The sequence below is a fragment of the Phallusia mammillata genome, chromosome 1, assembly GCF_965637545.1.
Source record: "Phallusia mammillata chromosome 1, kaPhaMamm4.hap1.1, whole genome shotgun sequence".
NCBI classification, from domain to species: Eukaryota; Metazoa; Chordata; class Ascidiacea; order Phlebobranchia; family Ascidiidae; genus Phallusia; species Phallusia mammillata.
The window spans coordinates 12495195-12518946 of NC_137252.1; the positions used below are offsets into that span (position 1 = coordinate 12495195).

Consider the following 23752-nt stretch of genomic DNA (forward strand, 5'->3'; position numbering starts at 1 on the left):
GATTACTTGCAAGTGTTATTCTTCAGATTACATTACAATTGAGTAACTTTAACAGACCGCAACCAACCGTTTTAAATTAGTCCGGAAATGAAAACTTTGCATAGATAGTATCTGCCACCAATCTCATTATGTCGAGAAACGATGAGAATATTAAACAGGTATGTTTGTTGACAAATATTTCAATAATCGTATTGTTTTAAACTTTGTTTCATATTATTTCAGCTAGTTCAAGGCCATGCAGCAATGGTTAACGTTTTGGAAAACCGTGCGTTACGACTAAACGCTGCATTAACGTTTTGGAAAAAGAGGGATATTCCACAATTGGTTGCATACCTAATACGAATGAAAGATGATGGCTTATATGTTGATGTCCTTCCTTTTGTAACCAAATGGTAACATGAAATACGTATCCTAAAAATACTGCCAATAACTGTTTGTATACAGTAAAACCACACAAAAAAATTAATTTACAACAAAAAAGTGTGTATCTAATGTTTGGAGTTCCACAAAACCATTGAAAAGTATGTGTATTATAGTATTGCAGAAGATGAGACATCCAACAAGCAGCAAGTTACATTAGGGGCTTGTCTGGAGCTGATGCCTGCAGTTGAAAATCTGCTTCGGAAAAAATATGAAGAGTAGGAGTGCAGTTTTGTTAAGGTTTTGCAATTTGCTGGTTAATTATGATTTTTATTTTATTTCAGCTATCTTATTGTGTGTTTGGACTTCATGAGAACAGTAATTAAGCGTTGGTATAACGAGCTACGAGCAATGTCAAAACAAAAACCTGGTCAGGAATTGGAACAGAGTTTGTATGAAACCATTTGAACTTTCATTTCAGAAAATAACATATGGTGTTAATGCACATACTTTTAGGAGCATTCCTCCTGTTTATACCAAGCTTTTATCCATGACTGAGAGTATTGAACGCTTGTCAAAACGAAATGGGAATATCGGAAGTAAAGCTAAGGTGAGGTTTTATTGTAAAACTTGCACAACAAAATTTATTTTTCTTTAAAAAGATGTGGATACTTACTATTAGAAAGATAGTTATAGGTCCTCTTTCTAAAGTAATATTTTTTACGCTAAACAAATTAGTACACACCATTCCAATGGGATGAAATTGGGATGGTTGTCTCTATACATGCTGATGTTTTACATATGATACAACCAATGTATTTTTGCTTGCCTATTAAACAAACATGCATACAAAAAATTATGCAATTATGGACCCAATAGAATTTAAGACAGTGACAATTTTCGTACATTTTTTAAATAAATAAAACTTTAACCTTGCAAAATACACTGATAAGTAACAATAAAAGCCACCTCTGTTGTTTTGTTTAAAAGTACATAAACCTGGAACTTCGCAACACAGTTGCTTTAACAGCTGGATTTATTCTTGGCAGGTCGTACTAGAAATGTTGAATCAACTGTGAAAGAGCAACTTTGTTTTTGCCTTTTTTTAAACACACTGTTCAGATTCATATCACTTCATATATTTTTGTTTACAAAATGGTTTAACCTGTGTTTCTGAAACTATTCCTTGAAACATAATGATGGTGCTATTTAGTAGTAATCCTGACTATAGCAGACCTTTTGCTTGATTTTACTGTATAATTGTGTTTTGACTTTTTGTATAAAACTTGTTTATTTGATTTAGAATAAAAACAAAAAGTGCCTTTGACACTGTGCATACAATAATCAGTGCAGATGAATTCAATGACAAAATATTAAGATCAGGCACTTTTTCAACAAGAATAATGAGCTTCACTTTGGCACAGAATGTCACGTAGAACAATTGCATAAAACAGTGATTAAGAAAACATCACAAGTCAATTTTCATTGGACATCAATGTATAGTCAACAGTATATGGTAAAAGATGTGTTTTTGATACAATTGAAATTAATGTAGACACTTACTCAGTTGTTTCATCGAACTATTGCTGTTATGAACACAAGACACTGACTTGAATAGGAGCTTTGCTAAGAATAATATTGCTAATAAAATGTTATATACTTCTGTAGAAAGTGGGTTCACCCCAGGGGGATTTTTCCTCTTTTGTTTTATTGGGTAGTGGAAACAAAAAGTTAAGAGGAAAGAGTTTGCCAAAAACCTGTTTGTAGTTGTTGTATACACCTTGTGAATATTTTCTGATGCCTTTTCCGAATTCATATGGAGTTTGACCCCGAGCAACTAAGAACATTTCACCCACAAATAAAAACAAACAGCCTGATGTTGTTGAAAAGCAGCCGTATAACACGCTTATACTAACAAATTTGCCAAACGTTACATCTCCATAATCCCAGTACCAGTTGTAGATGGGTCCAGGAAATAGGTAAGAAAATATGCAATAGAATGACCACTCCAGAGGCACATAGGTTGTGTTTAAGTACACAAGAATGGTTCGCAAGGCATGAAATGACCCAAGAAACACATACAACCTGGAGAAAAATATGAACAAACGTTTTTAGTAATGAGTACAAAAGCAGAAACATTTATCAAAAAGGTATCAGGCATCAAGCACCAGCTTTCAAACAGTTTTGTTTACAAAGATAAAAATTCTTCCATAAAATTTTATCATTGACAAACTTAACTTTTTGATTATTATCCATAACAGGTAGCCTTCAATGTGGCCCCAAAGATTGCCAATGTGTGATATTAGCCAAGCTGATTTTATAATAAACATTTTAGGATTACTTACACATATGGAATGAAGTACTTCTGATTTCGAAGACCCACACATCGTGTAAAAAAGAAACAATGGTGGTCTTGTTTTAAAACACATGCTCTACAAATGAAACAGTGATGTGAACGTGGGGGTGTATGTTGGTTACACTTTGTGCAAAACATCCATGTTTTAGGTGGATCAGATAAAACATAACCTGCAATTTAAGAAACAATGCTTGTGTATACTGATTGTACCAACTTACTTCAAAAAAATACTTTTTTATTCATGTATTAGGCTAATAGCTGCATTCGATAAGCAAAGCCTGTTACCTGTTTTGAATGAACTGTCAGTAATGCTTCCCAAAAAGAAGTTTCCCATCATATTGCAAAGGACATACATTAAATAAATAATATTTGCATATTTTTGCTCAAGGGTGTCAAAGACTTGAGGATAAGCAACAAAAATGCAGGAGTACAAAACCCCAAAAGTTAAAAGGAAATAAAATCCTACAGCAGAATATTGGATCAGCCATAAGTAGTCATTGATAAATTTAGCAGGGAAAACACCCTTTGATCTTTCTGAAACTTCCATTCCTGTAATTTAAAATACAAAAAAACAGTTAAATCAAAGACAATAACCAACCCAGTTCAAACATATGAGTCTACCTTCTACATTCCACACACTGTTATTTTTTAAATACAGAATCCAAAAAATGTATGGTTGTATTTTTTTACATAAAAATCAAAGTTGATCTATGTCAACAGGCTGATATGATTGTTTACAACACATTCAAAACATAACATTTTAATAAATAGGAGGCAACTGTGGTCCCCATTTGCCTAATGGAAGTTCTGATTTTTCTTCATAAGTCAGAATTGGTCTGTTAGTAAGTTTATCGAGCTCATCAGCTCTGTAATATTTTGCCCATGCATTTTTCCTAGGTGTCCAAGCATCCCACAATTTTATGGAGAAATCAATCTTTTTCTGGATATCATAGTCTTTTTTGTTTACAAATGGATGCCATTCTCCTTGTATTGATGGTGTATACGTGTGCCAATCTTTTCGAATCCGTATCAGTGGTAATCCCGAGCGTCCAGCAAGCGTTTCAACGGCCTCTAGAATTTCATCAGGATGTTTGTGGTCAAGTTCATGCATTTCTTCCTCTCCATTCAAATACTCAGCACAAACTTGTGGCATGGCATCTCTTTTCGGCATTGCGTATACGACAACAGTAGGGTGTTTTCTTGCGAAGTCGGTAAGATGATTTTCTACAAACAAACGCGCAAAACGACTTTTTGAGCCATTGTCGCAAAACTGTAAAGTAACGCGTTTTAGTTGTTTCACAGGGCGGCCCATGCCACTTTGCAAAACCGTCTTTAAAAACCCACTTGGTCTACTTCTTGCAGTAAAGCCAAAACCTGGAGCTGTCATTTTTTTAAATGATTTCTTGCTCAGCTTTACAAATTACAACTACACTGAAAATCGTAAACAACAATCGTTACCGGTACCACGTGACTTTTTTGTCATAGACATCGTAATAATAAACTTAACATTTTTGAATTATTTTGAACAAGTTTTGTTTTTACAAACAAATGAGTTGCATAAATTAAAGTATAAATACTACCAAACAACCGAAAAGTGCTTGTTTTGCAATTTGCACTTGGAAACCTTCAGAATAAATGATTTACATTTGGTCAGCGTTCCAATATTTTTATTTTCTTTAGTCACAAAATAACATAATAAACAACCTGGTTTAATAATTTATTCGTCTTTTTTGTGTTTTAATTCAATCTTGAAATTTTATTGAAGAAATGACGTCAAAAACAGTTAGAACTGTGAATTCATAGAAAACTTACAACTTGATACTCTGTATCTTAGCAACAGGACACGCTTGATCTGTCATTTGCATAAACAGAGTTGGTCTTTGTACGGAAGTTTTTATTAATATTTTTAGTAGATAAAGTGTACATATTGCCTTGGATATATTGCAGGGGAATTAACTATAATTATCTGTAATGGAATTTGTTATTGGATCAATCCCGGAGGAAAAAATTGATGAGGAAAATGAAAATGAGGATGAAGTTGCAGAATTAAAAGAGGAATTGGACACCATTCAAATTAAAGAAACTCCCATCGAAAATAGGTAAGTAATTTTGAGTAAATTACAGCATACTGATTGTTGATTGTTTGTAAAATGTATTGAGTTATTGCTTGTAAAACAACTAAAACATGTAAAATATAGATCTTGCATTCCTGTTAACTTTGTCTACATATTTGGGTGGTACTAATTACCACGTGTTACCCTATGGTATTGCATGTTATCACATGGTGTGTGAAATGTGAGAATATAAACTTTAAAATGTGGAAATGACACAAGATTCTAGGGTTATTTAAATTACCAGCAATCACACCAACCTAAATAGGGGCTACTCTAAAATACGCAATCTATCCGCAATCTACTAAAAAAAACTAATTAAGATGTTGACGGTTAGGGCTATTAGGGCCAGGACGAGGGTTTGTAATACAAATAACTTCATAATTTAATCTCGATACCTTTTGGGTCTAGTTTACTTACAGGCGTTAACATGTGGCTCCATACAGCGTTTAGTACCACCCTCAACACATATGAGAATATTAAGCCCAAACTGGGCATCTAAAACTAAATTGTTGTGTTATTTTTATTACAACCCTCACCCTGACCCTAAAAGCCCTAACCGTCAACATTTTTAAAAAGTTGCACACGTTTTATAAGTAGATTGTGTATAGATTGCGTAGTTTGCGTAGATTGCGTATTTTAGAGGAGCCCCTAAATAGCTCTCAACCCTTTCCAAATTTTACAAAATTATAATTTATTTGTTTCTTTAATATATGATGATTATTAAACTGCTTAGTGCTATCACATGAGAACATGCAGTTACATGTGATATTAGGCATTATCCTGTTGTCTTTAGTACCACAGTATATATATATATATGGTGTATGAGATATCTATAGTTTGAAAAAAATAAAAGACTACTGAAACCTTTGTTTTGTCATTCAGTTTACCACCTGGATTAGCTAAAATTGATTTTTCGGAATATCCAGAAACATACAAGGACAATGACAACAAAGAAAAATTAATTTTGGCCTATGCTGAAAACTTTAGACGGCAATATATCCATTTATTCCGGGACAGAAAACCTCTGTTGCTTAATCCACTAAATGAATGTGGTATTGAGGTAAAATACCGTATAATTTGCAATCCAATACACAATGTTTTAAACCAGTGGTTCCCAACCTTTCATGGACCATGGCCCCCCTTTTGGGCCTCAGGGCCCCCTTCAAGTTACCATCTAGGACCTGTGGCCCCCTTAAAATGTAGATAGCAATCTCGCGTTGGAATGCGGTATTAATTTTGCCCTTAAATAGGTCTAATAGAGTAAATCAGCGTGATAAACCTCTCTATAAACAAATAGTATGTGAAATAGTCGATAAAATTCTGGAATAAAGTTAAAGTGAAAATGACTTTTAGTTGGTGTTTCTTGTGAATCTACGCCCGTGGCCCCCCGGAACACAGCTCGTGGCCCCCCTGGGGGGCCATGGGCCCTGGTTGGGAACCACTGTTTTAAACTAATAAAAGCTGATGATAATTTGAACAGCAAGCTTACACTGTTTTGTTGGTATAAAGCAGGGGTTACCAAACTACAGCCCGCGGGCCGGATCCAGCACTCGAGGTCATTTCATCCAGCCCGCAACCACGTTTTTGGTTTGCAAAATCGTTTTGATAACTTTGTAACATTCAAAAATTAATCTACTTCTTACGAAAGTTTTCCTGTTGCGATGTGTAGAAATATTGTTACCTAGTTTCGTAGGATTACAACGCCCAGGATTGATCCAAACCTAGTTTGTTACGTCACAGACAAGACCACAAATGTTAATTGTGTGCAAACAATTGCCTATGTGTGACGTAATATACAATCATTGCTCGTAAGATGAGACTTTAAGTCACTTTAAATGGGATTGCAGAAAGACCGTATCTTGGCACCCCTATAAAAATCGCCTTGCGGGCTAAGTTTGGAAAGACGGTGTTAGGACATGTAAACTATGCGTCTAAAATACACAATTGCGTTTTTGAATATTTTTAGGGAACAGTACAGGAAAAAAGTTGAAGAATCATTATCATATGAAAAAACATATTTTTCTTTTAGAAATTTGTTTGCACCACAATTCGGCCAACACTGCTGCCCTACAAGGAGCTCTATCACTGGCAAGGATGTGCAGAGTTCGTTTCTGATTATATTACCATGGAACAACTTAAACTCCCTGCTGAGTTGCCAAAGTATTTGTATTCACCAAGCACAATTATCAAAAAACAATCAGGTACTACATTATTATTAAGCTTTTTTTTAACCCCAAAGGTTTAGTTAACAGATTTTAAGATCCATGCTTCTTCTTATCACTTGGGATATACATGGTATAATACATAAAATACTAAAGCTAAATAAACACAAAATGCATTGCACAATTATGAACAGTAAGTTACAAATGTCTCATCATTTGAAGAATATATTCCTTGTTTCATTTTGGTGATTTCATTGCAGGCAATTGCTTTGATATTAGCAACATACTTTGTTCATTACTGTTGGGTGCTGGCTACGATGCCTATATTGTCAGTGGGTATGCAACAAAAGAAATATGTTTGAGCGATGAAACAAGAGAGATTTGTCCCTTGTTGAAGAAGCAGTCTGTGGTAAGTTTGTGAACACCTATAATATACTTTGTAAATTTTCTACCCTTACTTATTAGATTTAAAAGTGCATAGCAAATAGCAACTATCAATCAGACAGATTTTTTTGTAAGATTTTATTGAGTAATATAGTGTCTTTGTGTTTAAACTACTACAGAGCAATTATTGACATTTTTATTAGTGAATTATTGCTTTTTTTACTTAGCTAAAGATAATTGGAACCAAGAGTTATTTGCTAGAACTGTTGTTCATAAACAACTTTTTTGTTTAATAGATTTGTTTTGTTGGTCAATGGTTACTTTTGTTGCAGGAAGTAAAAGAAGAAGTAAAGTCGAAACCTCGCAAATATGCAGTGAAACCTCCCCGGGATCTCAGGAGCAAGTTCATTATTAAGATGGAGGCAAGAAAGAAGCGTGAGGAGAAGGAGGAAGAAGAGAAACTAAGAAAAGAAGAGGAGGAACGAATTGCTGTGGGTACCAAGCTCTCTTCAGGAATACTTGTTTTTAGAAAAGTTTCCTTAAGGGCTGTTGATAATTATTTATTCGCATGCTTTTTTTTTCTTTGCCGTCAAAAACTTGGTAAAAGTTGCATGTTTTTGATCAATCATGTTTACTTATATTGTAGATTTGCAACAGTTATGCAGGTATTGAAAAACAACACAATTACATTCAAATTGATTTTTCTGGCTTTTAGTAATGCTGAATGTATTTTAAAATCTATTAAAGGCAATAGTAACAAGTTTAAAAAGTTTTATTTACCATCAAGCTTTGTTTGCTAGGAATTGGAAAAGCCACCACCAGATTTGTTGTATGGGATGCGAATCCATTCATGGGTTCTTGTTAGAGGTGGAAAAAGAGAAGTCCCTGAAGATTTTTTCATCGATCCATTTACTGGTAGGTTTAGCTTTAAAAAAAACTTTCTTTCCATGGTTGTATAATATAAACAATCCTATTTAGCATAAAGTGTGATAATTTTTAAACAAAGGCATTGCTTTTTTATTCATTATATTTTTGGTGTTTTTAGGGCGACCTTATTCACCAGCAAGCAGCAGTTTTCTTGGAATTGAGAGTGTCTGGAATAACGTCAATTACTGGTCAAATATGCAGGACTGTTCCAATGGTTGTAAGGTATATTTGTACACTATTTTTTAATTCACAAAGAATTTGAAAACATGATTATACAGGAAATAGCTGAGGAATAGAAAAGGTTTGGCTAAAAACTTATTTGATATCTTGATTCTTTCTATGTAGGATATGAGTTTCGACCTCTCTGACACCACCCAGTGGGAGTTTATGCTGACAGGAGCAGATCGACTTCAAATGGACATCCCGGATGTGGAGGAGGAGCTGTACGATCTGGATGATGAAGATCAAGATAATGAAGATGAGAAGCATCTGGATATGCCGGCGTCATGGACCCTTCCCATTGATATCACCAAGAAACAATACGAGACCAGGTTAATTACCAATTAATTATACTTTACCATTTTTTAGATTGTATAAAAATCTGCTGTGACTCATTTAACTCGAAAAGACACATAAGTTATTGCGTTATATAACATGCTTAACAAGAATATTTATTATTTGCCTACTTTAGTATTTGTTTTTTACACAACTGAAGGTAAATAGTAGACACACTTTAGCAAACATATACCGGTAGTTTATGATAATTGAAAAAGAAGTTTTTTCACTACTTGCTTCAGATGTCCAATGGGCAAAAAGACAATCTTGTACAAGAAGGCCAAACTGGAAAAGTATGCGAACTATCTGATGAAAGATGGCTTGGTCACTCGTCTAAGTGCTTACGACAATAATGAATGTAAGATGTTGTTTCACAGTGCTAAAGTAAAACTCCAATAAGCCAAAACCTCTTGATTTATTCTGTAGTGACTGAACTTCGTTGTGTAAGCGAGTGGTATGAAAACCGAGAAGATAAATTGAAAACCCGAGTTCATGAAGGAGGAATTGTGACTGAAGATTTCGTTGAAGGAAGACCCCGTTCCTTGAAACAACATCTTTACAAAGCTACTTTCCCGGGACCAGAAGCTGAACGCACCATGCTGTTTTACGACAATGCAAGGTGGTGGATGGTTTAGTTTGATTTTATGAGTATTGTTTATCGTAATCTGGCCTTGGCTCTTCGGCATTCGTGTATTTAACATTTTCGGTTTTGATACTAAGTATACGACAAAAGTCTACTGTTACAATTATCGGACATGTCCTACCAAGTTCTGGATATTATTGTGTAATGCTCGGCTCGCGGTCAGACAGAGCACTTGTGGAATTGGGTTTTCTCTTAACTCTTCCCAATTTGACGACATTGATCGCCTAATAAAGGCTGTCTAACGCTTCGTGCAAATCTATACGTATCTACACAGAAAAGCCTACCATGAAGTTTGCATATACTTTGGGATCTACAGTATAAAAACTACTACGCAGTTGTTGCTACTTTCAGAGTTGACGGGCTGAACAGAAGAGTTGAGACACCGACGGAAATGACGGAACACTTTGTGAATCGTGACGACTTCCTGTTCTTTCGCCATGTTATTTTTGGAAAAAGACAGAAGAAGGTTGCTCCTGCCACAGCAGAGGGACCTCCCCGTCCGATTTTGGTGCGTATGGGGAAAACAATTAGTGGATGTTCTCGCAATGTTTGCGAATAAATAAAATGGGAAAAAACATTGGGGGTTGTTAAATCACCAACTTTATAAGTCGAAAGATTGAAATAAAAAAGTGTAACGGATTTGCAATAAAACTTATTTTGATTACAAACCAAGAATAGAAATAAAATGTTTTACCTAAACTATTCCACTTGGCTTAAGCAAAAAAATGCACGATGTCTTTGTGGGCAAAACCCAATCATAAACACCAAACAATGACTTCTGTTTTATTATGGGTCCCCTTTCCTGAAGGGGACACATATTGATTTTACTCAAATTGTTTTTCTTTTTTTTCTTTTTTTTTCTTTCATTTTTTTTTCTCCCCAAAGTTTGTCCGACTCGTTTTCCCATCAAATGTTTGATGGATTTGGCTGAAATTTACACAGATGGTAGATGTAGTTATGTAGATGTGCATCCCACTTTGTTTTTGTTGATAACCCCAGTATTTACCCCGCTAGCCCCCTAAAATGGATATTTTTCCCCCGAAGTTTGTCCGACTCGTTTTTCCATCAAATGTTTGATGGATTTGGCTGAAATTTACACAAATGGTAGATGTAGTTATGTACATGTGCATCCCACTTTGTTTTTGTTGATAACCCCAGTATTTACCCCGTTCGCCCCCTAAAATGGGTGTTTTTACCCCGAAGTTTGTCCGACTCGTTTTACCATCAAATATTTGATGGATTTGGCTGAAATTTACACAGATGGTAGATATAGTTATGTACATGTGCATCCCACTTTGTTTTGTTGATAAATCCAGTATTTACCCCGCTAGCCCCCTAAAATGGGTGAGTTTTTAAACAGTGTCAGAATTGGCTGAAATTTAGATTTCTTGTATAGTATGCCATTTATAGGTGTCGATTGTTGCGTTCAACCCTGTAGTCCTAACATTTACCCCACAAGCCCCTAACGTGTAAAACGTATTTGTATGTTACTGGTCACTACAAACGAAAGATTTCTTTTGAGCAATAGTGTTACAAGGGCAACCAGTTGTATGTTGCTCGTTGGTGGGTTGCTTGGTGGTCGTTTTTGCGCCATGGCAGTTAGGGGGTTGTTAACAGCCCTATGACGTCAGAAACATTAACGGTTGTTGCTCAAAACACCTCTATTGGTCGAAATTTTAAACATTGGCGAATTTGGCTGAGATTTTGCAGTGCTATTGATTAAGTCATTGTGGTTTTTATATATTTTTTAGTTTGTGTGTCGAACCTAATTAGTTGCCCTACTAGCCCCCTAAAATGGGTCAGTTTTTTAAAACGTTAAATAGGACATACTTCAAACAATATCTGGGGTGAATCTAATTTTATAGCTTGTATTCTACATAGTATTATTATTTAAGCCCAGTGCCAATCACTGTGGTTTACCTTACAACACCCGACTTTCTCATGGATATCTCTTGAATTGCATTATTTTCAACTTTACGTGTGTGGGGACCCATGAGTTTTTGCCTGCAGAAACGACTAAAGTTATAAAAGACGAAGGCTAATATGGGACCCAATACAAAATAAGCATAGGAAATATATTTATGTTTTAAAATAGGTTATAGTGTATATGCAAGGGCAATATGTGCTAAGCCACCCTTCTAGTTTTGTTTTGTATTCAGAAAATCACAGAGAAATTTCACCGCAACCCGGCGAAAACGGCGAACGATGACGTATCTGAGCAAGTGTTTGTTTTATCTGAAGACAAAGTTCAGATCACATACCATCGTGAGAACGATAATGTCACCGCATCGACACGTGACTTTTTCAAACCGCCGAATGCTGAGGAAAAAGGCGGGAACCTTCAGTGGACGAGTGATATGTCGATTACATTTCAGGTCGTGCGATTGGTTAACCGTGAACTTATTATAAATTGTGCATTCGTTTTCATGTATTGATTTGACAAAACTGTTAAAAAACAGCTTTATAACAAAGAAGTTCTAACGCTTACGTCATTACTTTAACATCTTAACTTATCTTACGTTCTCGTATTAGGTGAATCCCCGGGATGCTAATCCGAAGAATTTGTCAGTTTACGAAAATCTCGTCGAACTCGTTCAGACGGAACAAAAAAGCATTCAGGTAGAAAAACTAATTCCGTCCAATACGTAATAAACCAACCTTCTTTCCATTGATAGTTGTTTCGTAACATTTATGTTTCCTCGATCGCAGTGCTAAAGGACCAGAGCAAAACTGAATTGTGTTGCAATCATGCAAGATTATAGCTTTGCAAACTGGCCAAATACCAAACTAACAAAATGTTTAACATGTTTTGATTGGTTTTGCCCCTCAGGCGGTCAGATCGTCCGAAGAGGAAGTGAGAGAAATCTTAATGGATCGTCAGAAGGAGGAGCTGGCATCTGAGCTCTCCATATCAGTTTATGACACAGAGAGAAACGAAAAAGCAAAGAAACACAGAAAAGAGTTGGTGGGTTTGCTGGAACGAGTTTATAATACACTGTTTTATTATGTCTTGCAATTTTGAATTGTTTCATTTTTACTGTAGTCTTTTAACATTTTTTAATGTGGTTGACCACACATAGCTGGTAGCTGATTACGGAAGTTTGAGATGTAGAGTCAAGTTAAAAAGCATGCAACAAATCTAATGATAAGGAACAAAGACTCGAATCGCAAAGTTTATGAATCTCATTGACACTCGATCACTCAATCTCACATAAACTACCTCAAACACATTGCAACTTGGTAAAGTCAGGAAATCCTACGAAAACGCCACCAAAGCTTAGCAGAGCTTGTGGTTCAATTTCAGATAAACAGAACCATATGAATTAGGTTTTATCCAATTAACACTATTTTTGCCACTGAATGACATTATTTTTCCAGGAACGTCTTGCCCTCGAGGAGAAGTTGCGAAGGCAGGAGATGGAGATGGATTATTTGGCTCCTTTCCTTGCTCAGATCGGCAACCCGGACAAGATCAACAAGAACCAAGCCTTCAAACTGAAGGAGGATTGCCTGGCTGATCTTAAGCAGAGATTAATCGATAAAGCAAATCTTATACAACGCAGATTCGAACAAGTTTGTCAAAACTCTTATGCTTACATGTTACTTTTTCATCATGTGTAAATATAAAGTTTATTAGTTTTAAGGCAGTAAGGAATTGGTTGTTTTGTAACTTTACGACTTTTTAATCCATAAAGAAAGTTGGCTAAATGAGGGGATCAGATGTGATTATACATGGTGAAAAACCAAACGTACACACTTGACAGTTCTACCCATTTGTATACAAAGTAAACACTTTTATACGCAAATGAATGTGTTAGTGGAATATAACAAATGTTATATAATTAATTAAATTCATCAAGTGTTTTTATTCATAAACGTAAACTTTGGGTCACAGTTGGCTGTGCAAAACTCGGTGGCCAAATACGCAATGTGTATGTGATAATTAATAATTAATACCCAGCTTTTAATTGCCAGGAAACATCAGAACTTCACAAGAAACAACAGGAGTACCAACAGAAGCAGGTTGCCATGACGAAGGAAGATGAGGAGCAATATTTCAACTACTGCTCTGAGGCTATGTTTCGAATCCACATTCTCGAACTTCGCCTTAACAGGTCGATTTTATCATTCTGATTAGTTAAAGTATTTTCGCGTAAAACGTCGTTCGTTTAATGATGTTCATTGTCAGTTTACGATTAGCAGGAGAGGACAAAAGTAATGAATTTTATTAGACCGATGTCAAAGTTACTAACGACAAAGGAAATTTTTAAGCACCCAAATATAAAAACCAGTCCATATGAAAACAGCTGGGCTCAGTTGGTGATAAACATTTTGTGTTTTAATGTTATTTTTTACATTTTAATATTATTTTACAGACATAAGCAAATGGCCCCACACAAATACATGCAACTGGAGCAGAAGTTACGTCAAGATCCGAGACTGTCTCTTTATTTTTGAACTTAATGTGACTTAATAATGTTTATGTGGTTTATTGTGCGAAATAAAATAGTTTTTGTCCAACCCTCGCGTTGTTTTTTGTACGACATAGAGTAGACAAAAGAGACTATTTTAAAAAGACACAAAAAAGACAAAAACTGAAATTTCTTCTTTTCATTGTGTTTGGCTGATTAAATAAAAAATGGTCAGTTTATAAACACCGCGATCAGTAACTACATCACTTACATTGCAACGCAAAACATGTTAGTATAAGCGCGCAAATAAACGATTACAGTTCTAGCTGGAGTTCTGTGTTTACTGTGGACATTCGCCAGGAAACAGATACACGTTGTCGATTGCCATATCACCAAAAAAACTCCAACCTCGCGTTCCAACAAAACGAATCTATAGAAACAATATGACAAGTAATAGTAAAATATAATCGTTTGTACCGGTATATGAAAAAACACGGCCAATACAGTTCACAAGTAAAATTAGTTGCTAGCAATTCCGTAACATGGATTAGCCGTGCAATTGAGTACGACGGATTTGATTTGTTGCTGGAATTTCTTACCTTGACAAGTTTAGTGGTTTTGACTTGCACATAGTATGATTTCCAGTTGGTAGTTTTTTCATCGATTTTTAGTTTTTGGTCGTTGCCCACATATATCTGCAATATGTGATGTGGTCTGTATCTGTTGTTTACATAGTGTTGCTCCTCGAAGTGTAGACAGAAGCACCCGGTCAAGTCTTCAGATGTTTCAAGAATAAATTTTGTTCCAGCAGAAATGCGAGAGGCTTCCGAGTATAAATAGTAAACTCCTGTTAAAGAAAACAATAATCAGTTTAGTGCAATAATGTATAGAAAACAGCTAAGTCAAACAATATTAACAAAAGAAATATACCGTGTGATGCTGAGTTTGGACCTGTCGAATAGGAAGGAGTCTTTCCTTGGTTCCTTCTCCACTCATTATCTCCAGCGTTTGTCCAGCCGTTAAAAGATAAATTCTCGAAACTTGTATTGTACTCTTGGTAAAAAAAATATTACAAAACAGTTACATCATCCGACCTTGTGTGAGTTTAACAATATAAAAGATACTTTCGGGTAGATTGGTTGCAAAATCACTGCACGCTGGTGGCTTCATTTCGGTTGTTTTTGATTGAGATTCCATTGTTGCTGTTATTTTATTCATTTTTGTTGTTGTGGCCATTGTGGTTGTGGTCGGCATCATGGTAGTTGTTGACATCGTGGTTGTGGTTGGCATCATTGTTGTTGTTGACATTGTGGTTGTGGTTGGCATCATTGTTGTTGTTGCCATTGTGGTTGTAGTCGGCATCATTGTGGTTGTTGCCATTGTGGTTGTAGTCGGCATCATTGTTGTTGTTGGCATTGCTGTTGTTGTGGGCTGTTCGCATCGTATTTTTGCTGTTATTCCGGTTTGATAAGAGGAGTACAGTACTACGACTGTCGCGCTGTAGATAACACAACAATAAATTGTATTTGCAATTATTTACTACTTTAGTGTATCTATTTATTACAATTCAAAACTTTCGAAAAACGCTACGTATTTCACACAAGGTTTAAAGCCTTGACTTAAGGACGCATTCACTAAGGCACACCCAAATAATACACTTTTTGAGTTTGGCAAAATCAAACTTTTTCTTTGCCATCGACTTAACGCAAAGGCAAAGGTCATAACGTCCGACTCTCGCAATGAACACACACAAATTGTTCTAAACATTCAAATTTGTCCTTACCGCACAGTAAGATCTCCATTGCAGTTATCAGGTGCGGTCCACGTTGCAGTTACAGAATTACCCTTCGGTGCGCCTCCCCTATGTCCGAATGCGTCGTTGCATCCAGGTGTCGAGCCGCAAAAGCAATCGATAACTTGAAATCCAGAGCTTGGGGAAGAAAACTTTCCTACTGCAGTTGGACCATTACGAACTTGTATGAAAACTCCTCTAAATGTCGTTCCAGCAACAGTGACTGAAATCGGTACGAAAGTTTTAATTATTCAAAGGTAAAATCAGGATGTCCTTTTCATATGACCAAGGCTGGAACAGGTGACTTAGGTGACAGAATTGTAAAAGGAAAATTTCACAAAAGAACATTTGTTGAAATAGGCGATTTTGTTTGTGGTTGACGTTTATTCAAGATGCAGAAAATGAAATTAGAAGCGCAAAATGTTAATTTTTTTCATCAGGATTTTTCGTAGTTTTTGGAGCAAAAAACTAGATTTTTATTTGGTCAGAAACTTATCAACAGTATGTCAACGGCAATAATACACAATTTTTAACCTGTACAGAAATCAATACGTTAACTTACTTCCAATAGTTTCACTGGGAGAAACTGTAAGTTTGCTGGGTGTGACGGTAAATCCAAGACTACTGCTACTTTGACCAGAATTAGTATGCCCCAAAGGATCCATGCTTCTGCAGGCTCCTCTTGGCGGACCAAAACTGCGGCCGCTCACACCGGCGAGAAACAAATTGACAACAACAAGCAGAATCCTGATCATTTTATGTGTTTCCATTTCTAACCTGGATAAAAAATATGTAAATTTGTTAATTTTATTTGCACACAACTTCTTAGCCTACTTATGATGTACAATTGTAGTTTAACAGACTATCTGCAAGACCGTATTTAGCAAACTGTTGCTATTACATCGCAAAATTGTCATCCCGGGCAGCAAGCATAACCCCGGGGCATCAGATAGAAGTTGATGCGATGTCTGTCGACAATTTAAGCTTCAAACCTAAATTGGAATATTTCGTGATCGCGTGGTTTATACCTTGTTGAGAGTCAAAATGTCAAAGCTTTCCATTCCGTTGTCAGTCGACCTGTAGGGTGTAATTTACTGTGGAAAACTTGTCAGTCTGACCTCAAAACACTTTGAAACGTATAAGACTCTGGGGAGCGAAGTTCTTATTAGCGAGCTTCAGCACACAATCAAGTTTTGGCACAATAGTTGTCGATTCACCGCACCGCTGAGACAAGAAATAATTTTCTCAATATTTTCATGGTATTTGAAAAGCCTTTTGTCGGCCACTTTCCAATAGTCAACAACTATTGTGTTTTTATTGTCACTCATTATTTCAACAACTTCCGAATAATATTTGCAGCAGATGTACAAAAAAACTGAAAAAAAACATATAGCTAGCGATTAATCAATCAATGTGTTGTTGTAATAATAGTCAGATGTTATTTTCTGGCTAAAAGGAAACTATACAATAGGGAATAAAAGTCTGCAAGAATTAAAACAAGCAAAATGAATCTTTAACTTCTCTTTTGGGGGTGTTAATAGGCCCAAAGAAGGAATGCATAAAACCCACAGTCCTCCTAATTCAGGGGTTCCCAACCTTTTTACGATCTCGTACCACTTGGACGCTCTGTACTGCCAGCCGTACCACTTCTTGCAGAACAATAATTTGATTGAATCACATTTTATTAAGAAGAATATTGGCCTACTAAAGTAACACTAAAACACCACAACTAAGACATTTTTGTTTACTGTCAACCAATTGGTGAACAAAACCAGATAAATAAATGATAAAGTTGTGAATCCAGGTTTGTGTGGAAAAAAAACGGAAGCTACTCGCGTACCACCTGAAAAACGTTCGCGTACCACTAGTGGTACGCGTACCATAGGTTGGGAACCCCTGGTTTAGGTAGAAAAACCATCTGACTATAATTCCAAAAACGCATTGATTTGTGGATGACTATAGATTTGTTTTCCATTTTTTGGTAATTCTGCTTTAAAATTATCGCCATGTGAGGTCGCATTTGCAATATAAAAAGAACGAATGAGAACTTACACATTTTGTTCGCAAGTTGTGAAGATAATGAGTAGCAATATGAGCACAAATAATCGTCGATTGTTGCCAAGTGGCCGACAAAAAGCATTTCTCATGCATAGCAATTTTGAGCAAATTAATTATTGTCTGAAATGTGAAGTAAACCTTGTTCGGATCTTGCAAATAGAGACTGGCGCGCTTTCAACAGTGTTGTCAACACTTACTTGATCATATTTAGTCATCCGGCCGGTTAGCTCAGTTGGTTAGAGCGTCGTGCTAATAACGCGAATGTCGCGGGTTCGATCCCCGTACTGGCCATGTCTTTTAACTCGAGGTTTTTTAATCTCAGGACATTAGCATGTCATGTACACGCGTTCGCATGAAACTTCCATGTGATGTATCCGCAATATGATGTTGTAGTTGGTTTGGCAAGAAAACATCTGACTATAATGCCAAAACACGCATTGATTTGTTCATGGCTATAGATTTTTTCCATTTTTTTGGTAATTCTGCTGCAAATTTATACCCATGTGAGGTCGCATTTGGAATAGAAAAATAACCAACAAGAACTTACACATTTCATTCGCAAGTGGTGAAGATAATGAGTAACAATAACAACCCAATTGTTGTCGATTGTTGCAAACTGGCCGACTAAAGCTTTTCTCATGCGTGTCAATTTTGTGCAAATTAGTTATTCTTCTACATATGATGTAAATCTTGTCCAAATATTGCAAATAGAGAATGACGAGCTTACAAAAAAGTGTCTTCAGCAACTGGGTCGAACTTTGTCAACCTGCCGGTTAGCTCAGTTGGTTACAGCGTCGTGCTAATAACGCGAATGTCGCGGGTTCGTTCCCCGTACTGGCCAAGTGTTTTTTTAACTTGACATTTCAAACCCATGTCTTTGTCATAATTTGATCGGGCGTCAGGTTTTAAATAAACGAGCCTGATTTTGGTTTGACTTTGCACAGATCACACTTATTTTGAAATTTTACGATGGTAAATTAAATTTTTAGACCTATTTCGGGTTCTGTTTAGATTAAATTTCGGTTTCGGGACGGGTTTCTGACTTGTCATTTCGGGTTCGGTACCCAATTTCTAGGCCGCTGACAATTCTGTTTTACCAAATAACATTTAGCAATTGTCCCTGCTGAAAATACAATTACTTGTACTGAAGATTTCATAATTTGGTATCCGTCGTCAAGTTACGAACAAAACACTACTTTCGTGCTGTGGAAACATCAGGTAATGGATTTTATATCTCCAAATTAAGATAAATCCTGTCATGACCATGCACTTAGAGGCAGTTTCGCTTGTTCCGTGTTTCGCCAAAGGGTCGAATTTACTCGTCCGGTCGGTTAGCTCAGTTGGTTAGAGCGTCGTGCCAATAACGCGAATGTCGCGGGTTCGATCCCCGTAATGGCCATGTTTTTTGACTCGAGGTTTTTTCATCTCAGGACGTTAGCATGTCATGTACACTTTTCGCATGAAACTTCCACATAATGCCTCCGCAATATGATGTTGTAGTAGTTTGTTTAGGTGTAGAAAAGAATCTGACCATAATTCCAAAAACGCATTGATTTGTTGATGACTATACATTTTTTTTTCATTTTTTTTTAATTCTGCTGGAAAATTATCGCCATGTGAGGTCGCATTTTGGAATAGAAAGAGAACGAATGAGAACTTACACATTTCATTCGCAAGTGGTGAAGATAGTGAATAATAATAACAACGCAATAGAATCTTTTCTCGTGCGTGTCAATTTTGCGTAAATTAGTTATTCTTTAAGTCTGATGGAAATCTTGTCCAGATCTTGTAAATAGAGACTAGCGCCGGCCAATTAGCTCAGTTGGTTACAGCGTCGTGCTAATGACGCGAATGACGCGGGTTCGATCCCCGTACTGGCCATGTCTTTTAACTCGAGGTTTTTCATCACAGGACTTTACCATGTAATTTATATTTTTGGCTCGGATATTTCTAATTGTTGCCAACTGAGCGATAGTATGACAATTGTTCGGAAAACGAAGTACAACAGTTTTTGTTTTAAGGATGCTCGAAATAAGCAATAAAATCGCAGTATTCAAAAATCCTAACAAAAGAAAATTATTGTGCTCGAGTGACATGCAGCGGGAAAGAGGTCAACAAGTTTCACTTAAATGTTTGAAGCGGTTTCGTGACGAAATAAACAGTTTAATTAGGAGAAATGCAAGTTTTATGCACTTTGTGGCTAAATCACTTAACAGATAAAGACATTGTGTTTATCTCGTTTAATCTTGCAAGCGTGCATTGTGTTTTTCGTCTCACTCATTTTCTGATTGTGCAATTAATTGCTCTTGCCAACAATAAACAATATTCTTATCGTTGAATTGACGAGTTAGTGCTTGTCGTTAAGTGTTAAACCATGACGTCTCAGAAGTATTACGGAAATTGGTTTATGTCTCAAGCTTGATAGAAATCTTATCTCGTCCTTGCAAATACAGACAGGCGCACTTAGAAAAATGTATTTTGCAACCGGGTGGAACATAGTCACCCGGCCGGTATTGCTCAGTTGGTTATAGAACGTCGTGCTAATAACGCGAATGTCGCGAGTTTGATATCCGTATTGGCCATGTTTTTTGACTCATCATTTTTGGCTTGGATAATTCTACATGATGCCTCCGCCACGTAATTGCTGGAAAACAGAAATAGAATGACAGTTGATTAAAATTTAATTTTGCACCGCCAGTCTCTTAAGCGTGCACATTAACGCCAGCAACTCACTGCCGGAGTAACACAATGCAAAAATGGTCAGCAAATTTCTCTTAAATCTTTTATTTCGTAATAAAATAAACGAATTAGGTCCTAAACAAACTACTACAACATCATATTGCGGAGACATCATGTGGAAGTTTCATGAGAAAAGTGAACATGACATGCTAACGTCCTGAGATGAAAAACTTCAAGTCAAAATGCATGGCCATGACAAGATTTATCTTAATTTGGAGATAAAAACTCCACTGCCTGATGTTTCCACTGCACGAAAGTAGTGTTTTGTTCGTAACTTGACGACGGATACCAAATTATGAAATATTCAGTACAAGTAATTGTATTTTTAGCAGGGACAATTGCTAAATTTTATTTGGTAAAACAGAATTGTGTGCGGCCCGGAAATCGGGAAACGAACCCGAAATGACAAGTCAGAAACCCGTCCCGAAACCGAAATTTAATCTAAACAAAACCCGAAATAGGTCTAAAAATTCAATTTACCATCGTAAAATTTCAAAATAAATGTGATCTGTGCAAAGTCAAACCAAAATCAGGCTCGTTTATTTAAAACCTGACGCCCGATCAAACCATGACGAAGACATGAGTTTGAAACATCAAGTTAAAAAAAAACATGGCCAGTACGGGGATCGAACCCGCGACATTCGCGTTATTAGCACGACGTTCTAACCAACTGAGCTAACCGGCCGGATGACTAAATTTTATCAAATAAGTGTTGAAAACACTGTTGAAAGCGCGCCAATCTCTAATTGCAACATCTGGATAAGATTTACATCATACTTTCGAAAATAACTAATTTGCGCAGAATTGCCATGCATGAGAAAAGCTCTCTGTCGAAATTTAATCTAAACGAAACCCGAAATAGGTCTAAAAATTCAATTTACCATCGTAAAATTTCATCATAAATGTAATCTGTGCAAAGTCAAACCAAAATCAGGCTCGTTTATGTAAAACCTGACGCCCGATCAAACCATGACGAAGACATGAGTTTGAAACATCAAGTTAAAAAAACACATGGCCAGTACGGGGATCGAACCCGCGACATTCGCGTTATTAGCACGACGCTCTAACCAACTGAGCTAACCGGCCGGATGGCAAACTTCGACCCAATTTCTGAAGACAGTTTGTTGTATGCGCGTCTTTCTCTATTCGCAAGATTTGGACAAGATTTACATCATATTTAGAAGAATAACTAATTTGCACAAAATTGACATGCATGAGAAAAGCTTTGGTCGGCCAGTTTGCAACAATCGACAACAATTGGGTTGTTATTGTTACTCATTATCTTTACCACTTGCGAATGAAATGTGTAAGTACTTGTTGGTTATTTTTCTATTCCAAATGCGACCTCACATGGCGATAAATTTGCAGCAGAATTACCAAAAAATGGAAAAAAATCTAAAGCCATGAACAAATCAATGCGTGTTTTGGCGTTATAGTCAGATGTTTTCTTGCCAAACCAACTACAACATCATATTGCGGATACATCACATGGAAGTTTCATGCGAAAAGTGTACATGACATGCTAATGTCCTGAGATTAAAAAACCTCGAGTTAAAAGACATGGCCAGTACGGGGATCGAAGCCGCGACATTCGCGTTATTAGCACGACGCTCTAACCAACTGAGCTAACCGGCCGGTTGACAAAGTTCGACCCAGTTGCTGAAGACAGTTTGTTGTAAGCGCGTCATTCCCTATTCGCAAGATTTGGACAAGGTTTACTTCACATTTAGAAGAATAACTAATTTGCACAAAATTGACACGCACGAGAAAAGCTTCTATTGGGTTGTTATTGCTATTCATTATCTTCACCACTTGCGAATAAAATGTGTAAGTTCTTATTGGTTCTTTTTCTGTTCCAAATGCGACCTCACATGGCGATAAATTTGCAGCAGAATTACCAAAAAATGAAAAAAATCTATAGCCATGAACAAATCAATGCGTTTTTTGGCATTATAGTCAGATGTTTTCTTGCCAAACAAACTACTACATTATATTGCGGATACATCACATGAAAGTTTCATGCGAAAAGTGTACATGGCATGCTAATGTCCTGAGATTAAAAAACCTCAAGTCAAAACACATGGCCAGTACGGGGATCGATTTACTTCACATTTCAGACAATAACTAATTTGCGCAAAATTGCCATGCATGAGAAAAACTTTTTGTCGGCCAGATTGCAACAATCAACAACTATTGTGCTGATATTGTTACCCCTTATTTTCATCAGTTGCCAATAGAATGTGTATGCTCTGATCGGTTGTTTTGCCATCCCAATTGCGGCCTCACACGGTGATCATTCTGCAGCGGCAATAAAAAATAGGGAAAAACTTACCGCTATGGCCATTAACCAATTCGATTTTGTAACAATAGTCGGATATTTTTCTACCTAATTAAACTACAAAATCATGTTGCGGAGGCATCATGTGGAAGTTTCATGCGAAAAATATACATGACGTACTAAGATCTTGATTTGAAAAACTTCAGGTCAAAAGACACGGCCAGTTCCGGGATCGAACCCGCGACATTGTTATTAGCCCGACGATCTAAACAACCGAGCAAACCAGCGGGATGACAAATTTAACCCTGTTGCGAAACACATTACAAGCGCAAGTGCATGTGTTGGCATTGTCATGACAAGATTTAAGCTGGAGACAAAAAACTCTGTTGCCTGATGTTTCCACTGCACGAGAGTAGTGTTTTGTTCGTAACTGGACGACGGACAGGGTTGTTTTTAAGGTTTGGTTTGGGTGACCGCTAAGTAGTTTTAAGAGACCGCAAGTGTTTCATTTAAATACCAAAAAATAGCCATATTTGCTTAAACGAACCATTACTTTTCTACTGTAGTTGGAAGTCCAAATTTTGGGAAACCGCTGGAGAAATTTGGACCGTTTCGGTCCCCCAAAACACCTTAAAAAAACACTGACGACGGATACCAAATTATGAAATCTTCGGTACATGTAATTTTATTTTTAGGAGGGACAATTGCAAAACGTTATTTTGTCAAACAGAATTGTAAGCGGCCTGGAAATCAGGACCCGAACCCGAAAGGACAAGTCAGAAACCTGTCCCGAAACCGAAATTTAATCTAAACAAAACCCGAAATAGGTCCAAAAGTTAAATTTGCCATTGTGAACTTTCAAAACAAATGTGATCTGTGCAAAGTTAAACCCTAATCAAGCTCGTTTATTGAAAACTAACGCCCGATCAAACCATGACGAAGACATGGGCTTGAAACATCAAGTAAAAAATA

At 36.6% G+C, this 23752-nt stretch overlaps 5 protein-coding genes and 2 non-coding genes across 7 annotated transcripts; 3 read left to right on the forward strand and 4 right to left on the reverse strand.

Moving 5' to 3' along the window:
- On the forward strand, positions 1 to 1687 carry LOC145219072 (KATNB1-like protein 1). Its single transcript, XM_080086752.1, has 6 exons — positions 1 to 158; positions 223 to 392; positions 537 to 638; positions 705 to 812; positions 877 to 970; positions 1410 to 1687. The coding sequence occupies exons 1-6, from the start codon at positions 129 to 131 to the stop codon at positions 1437 to 1439; spliced, it is 534 nt and encodes a 177-aa protein (XP_079942878.1). The 5' UTR covers positions 1 to 128; the 3' UTR covers positions 1440 to 1687.
- Positions 1633 to 3263, reverse strand: LOC145217261 (putative palmitoyltransferase ZDHHC24). The gene is made up of 3 exons (XM_080084855.1): positions 3002 to 3263; positions 2706 to 2886; positions 1633 to 2445 (listed from the first exon to the last, which is right to left on the reverse strand). The coding sequence occupies exons 1-3, from the start codon at positions 3261 to 3263 to the stop codon at positions 2013 to 2015; spliced, it is 876 nt and encodes a 291-aa protein (XP_079940981.1). The 3' UTR covers positions 1633 to 2012.
- LOC145218153 (large ribosomal subunit protein mL43-like) lies at positions 3263 to 4167 on the reverse strand. Its single transcript, XM_080085856.1, has one exon. The coding sequence runs from the start codon at positions 4101 to 4103 to the stop codon at positions 3477 to 3479; it is 627 nt and encodes a 208-aa protein (XP_079941982.1). The 5' UTR covers positions 4104 to 4167; the 3' UTR covers positions 3263 to 3476.
- A 450-nt stretch (positions 4168 to 4617) lies between these two features.
- LOC145218249 (dynein regulatory complex subunit 7-like) lies at positions 4618 to 14022 on the forward strand. Its single transcript, XM_080085656.1, has 17 exons — positions 4618 to 4815; positions 5713 to 5890; positions 6860 to 7031; positions 7253 to 7401; positions 7709 to 7867; positions 8177 to 8291; positions 8422 to 8525; positions 8649 to 8854; positions 9101 to 9216; positions 9285 to 9477; positions 9853 to 10009; positions 11661 to 11876; positions 12034 to 12120; positions 12332 to 12466; positions 12880 to 13074; positions 13477 to 13616; positions 13878 to 14022. Exons 1-17 carry the CDS (start codon positions 4688 to 4690, stop codon positions 13957 to 13959), a joined length of 2532 nt encoding a protein of 843 aa, XP_079941782.1. The 5' UTR covers positions 4618 to 4687; the 3' UTR covers positions 13960 to 14022.
- A 75-nt stretch (positions 14023 to 14097) lies between these two features.
- Positions 14098 to 17943, reverse strand: LOC145218300 (uncharacterized). Its single transcript, XM_080085716.1, has 7 exons — positions 16734 to 17943; positions 16268 to 16482; positions 15697 to 15928; positions 15038 to 15411; positions 14844 to 14966; positions 14513 to 14760; positions 14098 to 14343 (listed from the first exon to the last, which is right to left on the reverse strand). The coding sequence occupies exons 2-7, from the start codon at positions 16473 to 16475 to the stop codon at positions 14254 to 14256; spliced, it is 1275 nt and encodes a 424-aa protein (XP_079941842.1). The 5' UTR covers positions 16476 to 16482; positions 16734 to 17943; the 3' UTR covers positions 14098 to 14253.
- Positions 17944 to 17980: 37 nt separating this feature from the next.
- Positions 17981 to 18054, forward strand: Trnai-aau (transfer RNA isoleucine (anticodon AAU)). Its single transcript has one exon. It is a non-coding gene; the product is annotated as a tRNA-Ile (tRNA).
- A 3460-nt stretch (positions 18055 to 21514) lies between these two features.
- On the reverse strand, positions 21515 to 21588 carry Trnai-aau (transfer RNA isoleucine (anticodon AAU)). Its single transcript has one exon. It is a non-coding gene; the product is annotated as a tRNA-Ile (tRNA).
- Positions 21589 to 23752: the final 2164 nt, after the last annotated feature.

Bases quoted from the DNA above. Each gene is read 5' to 3' on its own strand.
- LOC145218153 (XM_080085856.1), bottom strand. From the start codon at position 4,103: ATGACAGCTCCAGGTTTTGGCTTTACTGCAAGAAGTAGACCAAGTGGG.
- LOC145219072 (XM_080086752.1), top strand. From the start codon at position 129: ATGTCGAGAAACGATGAGAATATTAAACAG. The intron at 639-704 runs GTAGGAGTGCAG...ATTTTATTTCAG, and splicing joins CTTCGGAAAAAATATGAAGA to CTATCTTATTGTGTGTTTGG. The intron at 971-1,409 runs GTGAGGTTTTAT...TATTCTTGGCAG, and splicing joins ATATCGGAAGTAAAGCTAAG to GTCGTACTAGAAATGTTGAA.
- LOC145218249 (XM_080085656.1), top strand. From the start codon at position 4,688: ATGGAATTTGTTATTGGATCAATCCCGGAGGAAAAAATTGATGAGGAA. The intron at 8,526-8,648 runs GTATATTTGTAC...CTTTCTATGTAG, and splicing joins ACTGTTCCAATGGTTGTAAG to GATATGAGTTTCGACCTCTC. The intron at 8,855-9,100 runs GTTAATTACCAA...TACTTGCTTCAG, and splicing joins AAGAAACAATACGAGACCAG to ATGTCCAATGGGCAAAAAGA.
- LOC145218300 (XM_080085716.1), bottom strand. From the start codon at position 16,475: ATGGAAACACATAAAATGATCAGGATTCTGCTTGTTGTTGTCAATTTG. The intron at 15,412-15,696 runs GTAAGGACAAAT...TGTTATCTACAG, and splicing joins AATGGAGATCTTACTGTGCG to CGCGACAGTCGTAGTACTGT. The intron at 14,761-14,843 runs GTATATTTCTTT...TTTCTTTAACAG, and splicing joins TCCAAACTCAGCATCACACG to GAGTTTACTATTTATACTCG.
- LOC145217261 (XM_080084855.1), bottom strand. From the start codon at position 3,263: ATGGAAGTTTCAGAAAGATCAAAGGGTGTTTTCCCTGCTAAATTTATC. The intron at 2,887-3,001 runs GTAACAGGCTTT...CTTAAATTGCAG, and splicing joins TGACAGTTCATTCAAAACAG to GTTATGTTTTATCTGATCCA. The intron at 2,446-2,705 runs GTAAGTAATCCT...ATTTTTCTCCAG, and splicing joins AAGTACTTCATTCCATATGT to GTTGTATGTGTTTCTTGGGT.